General features: G+C 35.8%; 1 protein-coding gene across 5 annotated transcripts in view; it reads right to left on the bottom strand.

Annotated features, from left to right (window-relative positions):
- Window positions 1-13,452, bottom strand: part of SECISBP2L (SECIS binding protein 2 like) — a 49,900-nt gene that overhangs the window by 26,048 nt on the left and 10,400 nt on the right. For all 5 annotated transcript variants that reach the window (XM_053670045.1, XM_053670044.1, XM_037156437.2 and 2 more), the window contains 7 exons: window positions 10,952-11,276; window positions 9,382-9,517; window positions 5,511-5,737; window positions 5,199-5,223; window positions 4,734-4,849; window positions 2,172-2,306; window positions 305-385 (listed from right to left, as the gene is read on the bottom strand). In XM_053670045.1, coding sequence (XP_053526020.1) covers window positions 305-385; window positions 2,172-2,306; window positions 4,734-4,849; window positions 5,199-5,223; window positions 5,511-5,737; window positions 9,382-9,517; window positions 10,952-11,276 — 1,045 coding nt within the window. The remainder of the gene's footprint in view (window positions 1-304; window positions 386-2,171; window positions 2,307-4,733; window positions 4,850-5,198; window positions 5,224-5,510; window positions 5,738-9,381; window positions 9,518-10,951; window positions 11,277-13,452) is intronic.

Genomic DNA, 13,452 nt, shown 5'->3' with positions numbered 1-13,452 from the left:
ACCTGTAACACTTTTTTCAACATAGCCATAATTCAAAAAGATGTTCACATATTTTGCTTATATATATATATATATATTTAATATTTTCTTTTTATTTTTCGAGAGAGGGGAAGGGAAGCAGAAAGAGTGGGAGAGAAACAACAATGTGTGGTTGCCTCTCATGCATCCCCTGCCGGGAACTGGCCTGTAACCCAGGCATGTGCCCTGACTGGGAATCGAACCGCGATACTCTGGTTCGCAGGCCCATGCTCAATCCACTGAGCTACGCCAGCCAGGGCTATATTTTTTGAAAAAAGTCACTTACTACTTTTGAAGAAAGCTTCTGGTGAACATTCTCTTCTTTAGCATTTCCATTCTCATTTAGTTCTCGAAATCCATCTTCATCCTGCAGGTTTCACATTTCAAATAAAAACAGTTCAAAGAAATAAACTCTTAGAAAAGACTTTTTACCATGTTGAAGAGTAATGAAAAATGAGGAAGTAACTTTTTTAGTACTAATATTAAATTATTTGCAGTTTTAAACATAGCTAATTTAGTTATTCAAGGATGGGTACATATCCACACACATCCATCCTTTGGATTTTTTCATCTACTATTCAACTTTTATTATTAATAATTCTACCCTGATATGATAGGGTAATGGAAAAGAAATTCAAAAAGGGCCTTATCACATTTCAGATAATGTGGAAAAAATTTAAACACATGGCTTAATATGAAGTTCATTAATATTTTTACCTGTCCTGTATTACTATACATACCCATCACAGTTTAAAGCTAAAAAAATAAGTAAAAATTTAAATTTCCCATTCAAAGTAATTTCTTAACCAATGTCTTCCTTTACACTGAAGATTATTTCTAGTATCTTTAACTAAATGTAAGTTTGGAACCAATCACATGGTTAAGTGCAAATAATAAATCTACCACATGTACCGTTTTTGATCAAATAATTACGATGCACTCTCAAGTCTTCTAGGTCAATTACCAAGCTTATCCAATATAACATTCATCTCTAGCATCTGGGCTCAAGCATGTTTCCAGCTTAATCTTCATCTACTAACCTATTTTGCAGAAACTATGACCCAATAAAAATGATTTACTCAAATGAGTTACCTGGGATGTTGTTCAGCATCTTGACACAACTCTTTCTTCCAAATCTATTCCAAATGTTTTTCCTGTCCTACCATGAGTCCAAAGGGACTTGTCTCTCCTTTGAACTCCAGCCACACTCAAGCATATAGGAGTATACATATCTACATTCTCTACTACAGAGCAACCTCCATAAGGGTAGTACGTTTATTCACTTCAATGCATCCTTCAGAATACCTTACTTTCACACATACAAATAGGCCTTCAACTAGATAAACAGAAATAGTGCAATTAGAATATAAACTTCCCGCTTGTTAGAGAACATAACTTTTCTTCTTTCTCTAAGACTTTCCTAACAAGCAGCACAAATGAACTAGATCGACTTATTCAAATCTGAAAAACCTAACAAAAAGACTGAACAATAACAAAAACTATGAAGACAGTTTTATACTAGGTGAAATCCACATAAAATCAAGTTCCACCCCTACATGTTATCTCAAAATGCTGAATACCCATGCAAAATTTTATAGAAGTAAAATTAATAAAGTTAATGTTAGACTAACTATACAGGGCAGGACAAAGACAGGTTTACAGCTGTTAATATGGAAAATAATTCAATAATCCATCATAATACAAGAATAAATCGCGTCACCTACTTATAACTATAAACCTACTTTTGCCCAACCCTGTATACAGCCAAGACAAAAAAACAAAAACAAAAACAAAAAACGTTTAGTCCTGGCTGGTGTGGCTCAGTGGACTGAGTGCTGCAAACTGAAGGGTCACCCATTCGATTCCCAGGCAGGGCACATGCCTGGGTTGTGGGCCAGGTCCCCAGTTGGGGGCATACGAGAGGCAACCACACATTGATGTTTCTCTCCCTTTCTCCTTCCTTTCCCCTTCCCTAAAAATAAATAAATAAATAAATAAATAAATAAATAAATAAATAAAGTCAATACTTCTAAGTAATTTATAATCTAACAGAGTTACATGTTAAGACACAAAAAGTATTATAATAGAAGAAAATTAATTTTATAAAGGGAACCTCTGCTATAACAGATTTCAAAAAGAGTGTGAAAAAATACCTCAAAATATAAAGACTCAGAATTTGGGTCACTTCTATGAGACTGACTGGGGTTTAACTGCTTGTTATCTTGTCTCTTCTGCAAATTCTGTCTTCTTTCTGAGGAAGTACTATGTCCTTGGCATCTGAATCCAACCTAAGTAAAAAACCATGGGGAAAAAAAAACATGTCTTATTATTTTCAAGTAAATATTTTATTGAAGTATAACATACAGAAAAGTATACAGAAGTATACAATTCAATGAATTTTCATAAAAGTGCATAATTTATATAAAAGGTTGAAAGTTTCGAGTAATAAGGTCTTTATAAGGAAAATATGACAATGTGATCCTGTATGTCACTCCACCCACCCCAAACATGAATGTTTACACAGGTAAACTCATGTGGTACACTCACACTGTGAAAACAGAAGTCAGCCACAGAAAGGGATGAACTATCCAGCAACCTGGATAAATCTCTAGAGAACCATGTGAGTGAAAGAAAGCCAATCCTAAAAGGCTGTATGAGTTCATTTATAAAACATTCTTAAAAAAAAAAAAGGTTTTATTTATTTTTAGAGAGGAAAAGGGAGGGAGAAAGAGAGAGAGAAACATTGATGTGTGAGGGAAACATCAATCAGCCAGAGACCTGGACTGGCAAGAGAACCAACCTTTCAATTTGCAGGATAATGCTCAAGCCACTAAACACCACCAGTCAGGGCTATACAACGTTCTTGAAATGACAAAACTACAGCAAGTGGAAACAACACATCAATGGATTCTAGGAGTTAAGGGTGGTAGGGTTGGGGAAAGAAAAGGAGTGTGACTACAAATGGGCAACGTAAGTGAGGAGTCTGTTCTGTATCTTGACTATATCAATATGTGGGTTGTGATACTACTAATCTTAGATTTTAAAAAAGTCTTGAAACATCAGTCTACAAAAACAGCAGAAAATACAAGTGAATACTCGATTTCTGAAAGACGTTTTAAGTCTAAAAATAATCAGAAACTGTAAAAGGGAGAATATTTTGACTTAAAAAGATTCTGCGTGTCAAAAATGAAACAAATACATGCTTAAAAATATATAATAGTCCTGGCTGGGTGGTTCAGTGGACTGAGCACAGGCCTGCAAATCAGAGGGTCACCAGTTCTATTCCTAGTCAGGGCACATGCCTGAGTTGCAGACCAGGTCTACAGTGGGGGCCTCTTGAGAGGCAATCACACAGTGAAGTTTCTCTCCCTCTCTTTCTCCCTCCCTTCCTCTCTCTAAAAATAAATAAATAAAAATCTTTCAAAAAAATTTTTTAAAAGAAAAATATAACAAAGCATCAGAAGTAGAAAAGAAAGCAAACAGTTTATACAACATCTGTCTCTAGGTCTTACGGAATGGAGAGTTACAAAATAAACAAAACTTAACACACTACATGTATTTTCATAGTTTCTTTCTTTTGTTCTCTCACCATTTCTCACCACTTCTGAGGCAGAGAGAAAATACGTTTCTGTATCAGTATTACCTCCTCTCCAGGGGGCTACTGATACCAAAGTAACAGGGCTGAGGCTGCAAAACTGACAGGTCTAGCAGGTACAATTTCAACGTAAAATTCCAGTACCTAACCAAGCATTTTATGGATTTTGTTTTCAATCTTTTTAAACAATTCTTGTTTTAGCTCTTTTGTTTTTAATCAAATAAAGCAAGACTGCCTCACAAGCCAGCAACTAAGGATGACTTAATTTCTGCAACAACCAAGGGGAAGAGGGCATCATCCCACTTGTTTTCCTGACACCCTAATTAACATTAGGGCACATCTGAAGTACAACTTCACTTTAGGGAGGCAAAAATAGGCAAGTATTTTGGTCTATTAATAACTTTCTCTTATTTCAGTTCATGCACAGGTCTATTCATATAATCTTAATTCCTTGCCTAGGTTTAAGGAAACCAGCAATCTATCTAGAAGTTGAAAAGGAAAAATACTGACCAATATACAACTCCCCGATTTCATAGACAACTGATGCAGGAGACCGTTACTGGAAGTTTGTAACAGTATATAACTTGCTCTGCCCTGCTGCAGCTAGGCCTCGCTACCCCCAAGGTCAGGAAGCGGCTTGACCTGGCCACAGCATGGAGAGGCAGTCATCACCATGGCACTGCAACAAGCAGAGCGTGGCTCATGTGTTTACAGCCAAGCGAAGTCACATGGGCAAGGCTGTAGTCTTGAGTTCAAAGAATCAATATTTAAGGCATTAAAATTCTTTATATGGATAAGTCAGCAAAGTGAAGCAGAACTGAAGGGTATTCTACTTTACAATTATGAAGTATTCACATATATTTCTTAAATTAAAAAAGTAGAAAATGGTACAATATGCAGCCATATATACACAACTTACTTTGAACATTTTGCCATTTTGTTTCATTACTTAAATAATACTTTTACTGGCTAAGCCATTTTAAAGTTACAGATATATTTTACTTTTAAGTAATTCAATATGCATCTCTAAAAGTTAAGAATACTGACCTTCAAAACCATTATATCATTTATAGTAATTCATAACTCACTACTCAAATTTGTCCAACCTAATTCAAATTACCTGTGAATTATTTCTTTGTTCAGTCTGCCTTGCACCTCTAGAAAATGTTTGATTTTTTTCTACCCAAGGTTTTTTCTGAGTTGCCTGGCAAGTTACATTGGACCAATTTACACCACCTGTAACAAATGAGATTTAAAATATGATTTCCTTATATAAGATGCCCAAACCTAAATTGCTCCTTAACTTTATGTGCTGAAATCCGGTCACTGTAAACATAATAGTGGACATGTTTCTATAAACTTTAAGTGGTACTCCAGTTCTTAGTAATATAAGTGTTATACCTCTGAATACCTCTGGGAGGCATTTTTTCAATTTTATCAGCAAAACTGTACTTTCAATTTAACTTGAATCTCTTTAGAAGATTTCTAATTTTTGTAACATCAGCAAGCTTCATGTTTAAAAGCAAAACTTTGACATGGACAAAGAAGAAAGTATAGCAAAAACACTATGCAGAAAAATAAGTACCTGTACATACAGATGATTCCACACTCTAAAAACAGAAACAAAAACAGCAATTATTTTCCACTTCAATATCAATACCACATACCTTGCAAATATTTCATAATCTAGACTAGTATGAAGGATGCTTATTACAACCTTAGAAAAATATACTTCTCCATAAATGAGTATTTTTCATATTAATAAAACATATAAAATGTTTTTAATCATCATATTACTACAGGAATTGTTAATGAAAATAGACACTTAAACTTCAGCATAGGTAACAGTAATACTGACACAGATGACTGATACAGAAATCAAAGCAATGGTACGCACATTCATGGGGCTAGAATCAGTTCGTGAAGCCCCCGCAGCAGGCTGGTTGTTGCTGTGTTTGGGACTGCAGTAGCCACTGTCACTGTCAATGTCAGCTTCACTCGCCCCCTGCTCACTCGAGGATTCAGCAGTAGGGTGGGATGTTCTCCTCCTCCTGCCTTTGGACTTCCAAAGCACTGTGGCAGAGCTCTCTGAGAGAGACTTGTTAGCGATGTCTGATGGGAAATCTACACGGCAAGAAAAATGTGACAACTCTTTTGTGAGGGTCAAATTGATGAATTCTTGTCAAATTATCATTAAGGTTGTAAAAAAAAATAAAGACTTTGTAAATGGTGAGAACTTTTTGAAGAGATCGTTAAAAGTTAAGATATTTCTGACAAGTTGGTTTATATATATGTTTATTATGAAGAGAATAAAATATTAGTGTCATTAAAATAGAACAGACTGCTATTACCCATTTAAGGAGAACAGCACCAGCCCTCCGAGGTCCCCCGCATGCCCTCTCCACCACTGCATCCTCTTCCTCCCTCAGAGGTTACTTCGATTCTGAATTCTATGCTTAGTAATCCCTCCCTTTTTAAAATAGACTCACCATGAATCTTTGTATTCCTAAAACATAAATTATGTAACACTGCAATTTTAATTTTATAAAAATAACATTATACTGCCTATAGCTGGGTCTCGCTTCCCATCCCACCATCCCCTCAACACTGGGTTTGCAATTCTACTGCATGTGGCTGTAATTCGTCAACGCCACTGGAATCTAGAATACTGTGCATGACTTATTATTAAGAACAACAATGCTATAAACATTCTCACACAGACAAATGAATGTATGTATGTATGCAGGCGAAAGTTCTCTAGGGAAATACTTCTGGGCCTAAGGAGATACGGTACATATACAACTTTTCCTAGTAATGCCAAATCATTTTCAAAGGCGCTTAGCACAGTTTACACTTCAACAGCAGGATATAAATATCCCCTATTGATCTACATATTCACCAAATACTTGATACTGTCTTCTAGGCTATAATTTTCACCAGTTGTCTGGCATAAAAAGACAGCTCACTATATGTAAGTTTTAATTTGGATTTTCCTGCTTAAAAGAGGTTGAGATCTCTACTGAGGCTTTTAGACAACTCATGTTTTCCCTTCTGTGAAATATCTTTTAATTTTACTTTAGGATTGCTTGACTTCTGCCTATTTTTCTACTGAGTTGTCTTTTTCTTATTTTTGTATTTCACAAATAGTAATCACGAGAGCTTAAAAAAAAAGCCTAACAATCTCCTACCAATACAACAAATCATAAATGTCCTTTTCCCCCACATTTCCACCCTGACATAATTTTATACAGCCTCAATATTATTGAGTTTAACATAAAGTATATGTTCTTCATAATTACAGTGTAAGAAGGCTCCATATTATTCCACTGAGCGAATATCCTGAGCTTCTCTTGACTTGTCAGCTGTTACTGGACATTGGGCAGTTTTTAGTGTTTTTGTCGTTCCTTTTCTTTCTAAGGGGGAGATTCTATTTGGATACATTCACTGGAGTGGAAAAATTGGGTCAAAAAATTCCCTTTTCTTTTTAGGGGGAGATTCTATTTGGACACATTCGCAGGAGTGGGATAATTAGGTCAAAGAAAAAATTCCTACGGTTCTGTCAAATTGTTTTAGCTCCTTGGCACTGTGTCCTAGGGGCCCTGAGGGCAAGGTGGGATCACTTTTTTATCAATTCATTTGAATTCTTTACACATCCTCATACTAATTCTTCATCAGTTATATGCACAGTAAAAACCTTTTCCAAGTTTGTAGCTTGTTCTTTCACTCACTTTTGATAAATAGAAATTCTGAATATTACTCATAGTTTCCTCCCTGTAATCATAAAGATATCTGCCTGCATTTTTTTCCTGCATGTGGTTTTCCCATTTCAGTCCTTAATCCATCTGGAATAGATCTGCATGGGGTACAGGTTAAAAACCTGTAATGCTCTTTCTGACATTTCTCATATTCAACAATGTGTTTCCAAATATATGAGTCTGTTTTGGGGCTCTATGTTTTGTTTAATTTTTGTATACTATATTCTTGTATAAGCATTAAGAATGAAAATGGCTTACTAGATCTTGACATCTAGAGAAAAAGTTCTTTTCCAAGGATGTCTTGGGTCTTCTTAGACCACTACTCTTTTATTTTATAATTAGTTTGTCAAGTTCCCCAAAAATTTCTATTGGAATTTTGATTGGAACTGCTCTGAATCTACAGACTAACTTAGGGAAAAAATTACATTTATGATATCAAATTGTCCTGCATGAACCTAATATAGTTCTTCATGTTTTATAATAAAATTATAGTTTCCTGCATAAATGTTTTATACATGTTATATAAGGTTCATTGCCAGAGACTATATTTTTATTGTTGTTGCAAATGGTATCTTTTCTCAAATTTGTTTATTAGCACACTTAAATGCAATTCACTTTTTTATATTATATCTGCCTCACTTACTAAATTCTTATTAAATAATAAAAGCTTGTGGTTAAGAGTAAAAATCTGTTACAAATTCTTTTTGTAGTATTTCATTCTACCTTTGATACCAATTAATCCTAAGAAAACAAAAACAAACTAAAGAGTACATAAATAGAATGTATAATCCTCAGAACTCAAAAATAAACTAAAAATAGGAATATAAATAAAAGATATAACCTATTCAAATTATACCTTCATCTTTTCATTTTCTAATTCTTATACTGCAGAAGGCTGATTTTGTGGTCACAATGATTAAACTAAAGACGTACACAAACTTTTTGAACACAGTCCAAAGGTTGCAAGCATGTACAAATAAGTCACTATGATTAGGGACAACCAAAATGCAGAAAACTTTGTCATAGATTACACCGTGATTCATTTCCATAGCACCCCAAGCATCTGTCAGGCCGCTGATCTCACTGCTTTATGCCCTACAGACCACACAATGACTGCACTGTCAGCAAGACTGACTGACTCCCAGATCCTTTCTTCCCTTAATGTATTTAAGCAGTCGTAAGAGGATAACTGAATAGAAGTCCAAAAGAAAAGGTACATCCCAAAGGAAAGAAAGTATGCACCACCTAATTCATTTTAAGCCAGACTGCATTTGAATGGAAGCTGCTGAAGTGTAAAAAGCAAATGCGCCTTTGAACAGATCTAATTCTTGGCCTTGGATCATTCACAAGGATTTTTTCTTACTGGTGTCAGTGACAATGGGTGTGAGGTGATAGACATCTATCTACTCTATAGCAATCAGGTGGAATTTTATGATGTAAACTAGAAAATAGATAAAATATTTTAAGACTATTAATTCTTATCTATTACCAGGATAAAGCTTTTTTATTTAATGCTTATAGACCATCTCTACAAATCTTTTTTACTTGTTTGAATTCATAGGTGTGGTTCAGATCTATGCTACAATATGCACTGAAAACTTGCTAATTCTTCTCTCTTTAAAAAAGTATTATAAAATGTTAGAGTATTTTATAAAAGGTTTTAATCTAGTTATAAAAACATGTACAATTATGATTTCTACTGAAATGACTTTCCTATTTCTACAATTTCTGAAAAATTCCATCTGATTTCTAAACTGCTCCACTACTTCATAAGGAAACCTCAAACCCTGCTCAATAAGCCAGGGTTTGTGCATTAGCCAGCAAGCAAGTGGAAAGAACATTACCGACAGGGACTGTTTTACCCTTCCTAGAGAATTTCAACAAAGTGGCGGGATAATGGAAGGATGGAAGTCTAGAATCATGAAAAGCAGCATAATCCACAATTATAAAGTCAATGCAAGACAACAGATAAAGATCGGTGGTGCACACTGTGTATAAGAACCCCTGCCTTACCGGTCTGCTGTGAAGCATCCACCAGAAGCACGATTTTTGATCGGTGATCAGGACCTGCTGCATTTGTCTCTTTCTGAGTAGCTACGTTTTTCACCAGTGGCCTTTTGCTTTTTATATGCTGTTGTAAAAGCTGTTGCTGATTAAAGTTAAAAAAAATAAGATTCTACTCAAAGTATTAAACATTATAAAATACACATCCACTATACAATATACCTAAATGTGTGCTCCAACTTAGTGGCTCCCACCTTATGGGGAAACACGGCTAGTGTGTTAGGATTTCATGAAATTATCTGCAGCCAATCATAATAGCTAAATAAGGTATTGTATACACCAATATTATCTTTCAAATAATCATTAATACTACTACAGATAAAATATAAATTCATTTTTAATTGTTACTTGCATTTTTAATTTTCTCAATCAAATATAGATACATAGTCATGTCATAAAGAGATTATAAATTATTATTTAAAAGGATAAATTAAAGAGTAATAACTTATACAAAGACTAAATTTTGGTTTCATGCCTTTGATAGGCATGAAGTATAAAAGAAATTCCTGCTTTGGAGTTTACAAGGAAAATATTAAAAGCCGATCCTTTCCCTCATTTTTTAAAAAATGAGTATTTATCACTAATCACAATTTATAAAATAGAACTCTGAATTTAACATTCCAAGTGCTGGGAATGCATTCTAAGAATCATGTTTCTCCAACATCTGAAAGGTATATACTACTATCTTATTCCCAATACTTATTTCTTTTCATTTTTAGAGGTCCCTCAAAACTACCCTTGACCCAGGGTGTTCCCATTAATGAAGGCGAAAAGCCTTTCAAAACAACCTCTGCTGCTTGTTTGTACTTTAATTTGTCAAGAGTATGCCAGAGGAAAACAAAGACTTTTCAATGAACAAGCTGGGCTAGTGGAATGTAGCAAAGCACCAACTCCTCGATGATACAGAAGTAAGATGCAGCTAAGAAGTCACACTGCCTCTTATTAGCTCAAAAGTGCTAAGAAATACGATTTTCCCTATTTGCTTTGATAGTAAGGCCTCAATAGAAAAGCAAGCTTTTGAATAACGAAATGGTATTCCTCCTAAAAATTCACAGGATAAAAACAATAAAAGTTGAAGAGATTTAAAGAATCACAAAAGTTCTTTTTCATAACTACCTCCTGACAATTTCTGGAGACTAAAATATCTTCAAGTGCATTAGGCCTCCAACACTGCCAGCAAGGGATCCATACTAAGCACTTATTAATACTGGTGACACTATATAATTTTTAGCACTAAATTAAAATAATTTGGAAATATTGGTGCCATTGTGTTAATGTAAAACTCTCTGAAGGAACTTGAAGACTATAAATCATATCACCAATTAAGAACGAGGAAACAAAATAATACAAATTCTTTTATAAATTTTATAAATATTATACCCTTAACTATTATATAATAGTGAATGAAATGTTTTATAGTAAATTCAACATAAAAAGCTAATCAGCACAAGTGCAAATCACTTACACTATTATTAACAGAAAGATCAAACATAAAAGCCAATCAAAATCAGCCGCTTACTTTTGGTACCACTGGTCCTCTGTTACTGTTTCTGCTTCGATGACCAGACAACGGGAAGACTTGTCCCAGCTGATTTGGACGCTCAGTGCATTCTGTGGTTATAGTATTTACAGTATTTGCAGCTTGAAAGGTGTTCGAATATGGTATAGGAAAAGGGTGATAGAAACCCATAACTTGGGCACATGGTGCTGGCATCAGCTGGTAATATGTATACTCTGGAGAAACAGGTGGCTGAGCAGATATAATGGGGTAGGCGAGGTACGGTCCAGCGGGGTTCGGATTGGGCTGTTGCCATCGTATATCATTGTTATATAATGGAAACTGTCTGTAAAACCAAATCAAAAGAGAACAATTCTATTGACAATTCTGAGAGTAATGCTAAAGCAAAATCTCAATTCATTTTTATCCTCACCTGAGGACATTCTTTCACTGCCTTTTAGAGAGACAGGGAGGGAGAGGAAATGGGACAGAAACATCACTGTGAGAAAGACTGATTTGATGCCTCCTGCATACACCCGGACTGGGGATCATATGCACCCAGACCAGGGATTAAACCTGCAACCTAGACATGTACCCTGAATGGGAAGTGAACCCACAACCCTCTGGTTAAAGGATAATACTCCAACCAACAAAGCCACACTGACAATGGCTCAACTCATTCATTTTAATAAAGAAAACACAAAAGAATAGTGGCTTCATAGTAATTCTGAAAAATGAGATAAAATTATGATCTTATCAATTTCTTTGCTATAAAGCAGGGGTGTCAAACTCATTTTCACTGGGGGCCACATCAGATTCACAGTTGCTTTCTAAGGGCTGAATGTAATTTTAGGACTGTATAAATGTAACTACTCCCTAACTAGGGGCACGGAGCTCAACGCTGCCACCAGGTAGAAACAAGGTGCCAGGCCAGATAAAACAAGGTAGAGGGCTGGATTTGGCCTGCAGGCCTTGTGTTTGCCACCTGTGCTACAGAAATTATTACATATATGTAGTAACAATTTAAATGACAGTATAAAGGAATTCAACCTGATTGTTTACTACATTCCAAACTTTTAAAAGTATATACCATTGTTATTTGTACTATCCCTTCAACATCCTCAAGACATTGCTGCCTAAAAGTTAAACACCTACCTGCTGGACTTGCCAAGAGTCTTAAGTTCCTATCCAATGCTAGTTACTGTGACGGTCTTCTGCAAAGAGCAGGGTAAGATGATCATTGTGTACGGTGATCATTACAACGGGTGATTTGATTCCTCCACATCTCATTAGCTCTGTCCCAGGGTCTCCTACTCCTCTCCCATACTCCCCTAAACACTTGGCAAAGTCCAGCTCTTTTCCTGGCTTCCCTCCTTGGCAATGGAAGCAGGCTTCAGGTCCAAGAGAAAGAAGAGAAAAGGCAAGCCTGTCCCTTGCCATCTTATTGCTAGCATTAGAGCTTCCTCTAGCACAGTTCCTATAAAGCACCAGCAAGATTCTTCTTGTCTCAGCAGTCCTTCTCACAGAAGGTTGCTGCTGACGAAAGAGGGGTTATAGGGAACTGGAGCGTAGAGCTTTTCCTCACTATTCCTATGACAAAGCAAAATGGAAAAATGTTCACTGCCATGCTTCTAAAAATGCTTTTAAATAATCAGCTAGTTTACTCATGATTTCTCAAAAGATCATTTGGTAAGGAAAGTAAAATTAAATTTACCATACTATACACACTTGGTCATTTTGACAAATTACAAAAATATTATTATTAGTTTGGAAATTACTTTGGACACAGTCCATATAACTCAAAAAGTTTTTAACTGAGACAGATCCTTTAGCTCCTACTACTTGTCCAATCCCCCAAACTATTAAGAGTTTCAGATTACAGGGTGCACAACCACCAAAAGGGATGAATTCCATGAGCCCATACTGCAGCCTGAGTGATGATGAATATGATGCAAAAATGTCCCTTCCTGGAATATTATCGAGCAAGAAAAAGAAATGAGGTCTCACATCACAAAAGATATGCAAGAATCCTAAATGCATATTGCCAAGTGAAAGCCAATCTGAAAAGGCTACACACCGTATGATTCCAACCATGCCACATGGGAGAGGTAAAACTATAGGGGTCAGTAAAAAGTTCAGTGTCCTCAAGGGTCTGGGAGGGGAGAAGGGATTACTAGGTGGAACAGAGGATTTTTAGAACAGGGCAACTATTTCATGTGATACTGTAACTCTAATGGTGGACACATGTGATTATATGCATTTGTCCAAACCCACAGGATGTACAAGGGGGGACCCAAAATAAAACCGAAATTATCTTCTGGAGGGTAGGCCCCTTACAGTACAGGCTCCCCCTGCTAGGTGAGTATTCTAGGAACCCACCTATATCAGTGTACCAGCTGGTGGTGTTGTGAGAGGCTGTGTTCAGCTTTAGGGAATGTTTTTGGAGACTCTTTAAACATGTTTGTCCATTTCGTGATGGGTGATTTACAACTGCACCTGTCCACACACTATGTTCAGCAGTT

Source organism: Artibeus jamaicensis, unplaced genomic scaffold (genome assembly GCF_021234435.1).
Source record: "Artibeus jamaicensis isolate MK-2021 breed Jamaican fruit bat unplaced genomic scaffold, CSHL_Jam_final contig_548, whole genome shotgun sequence".
Classification (NCBI taxonomy): domain Eukaryota; kingdom Metazoa; phylum Chordata; class Mammalia; order Chiroptera; family Phyllostomidae; genus Artibeus; species Artibeus jamaicensis.
Note: the sequence above shows the minus strand (reverse complement) of the source record. Positions and strands in the feature narration are given on the sequence as shown.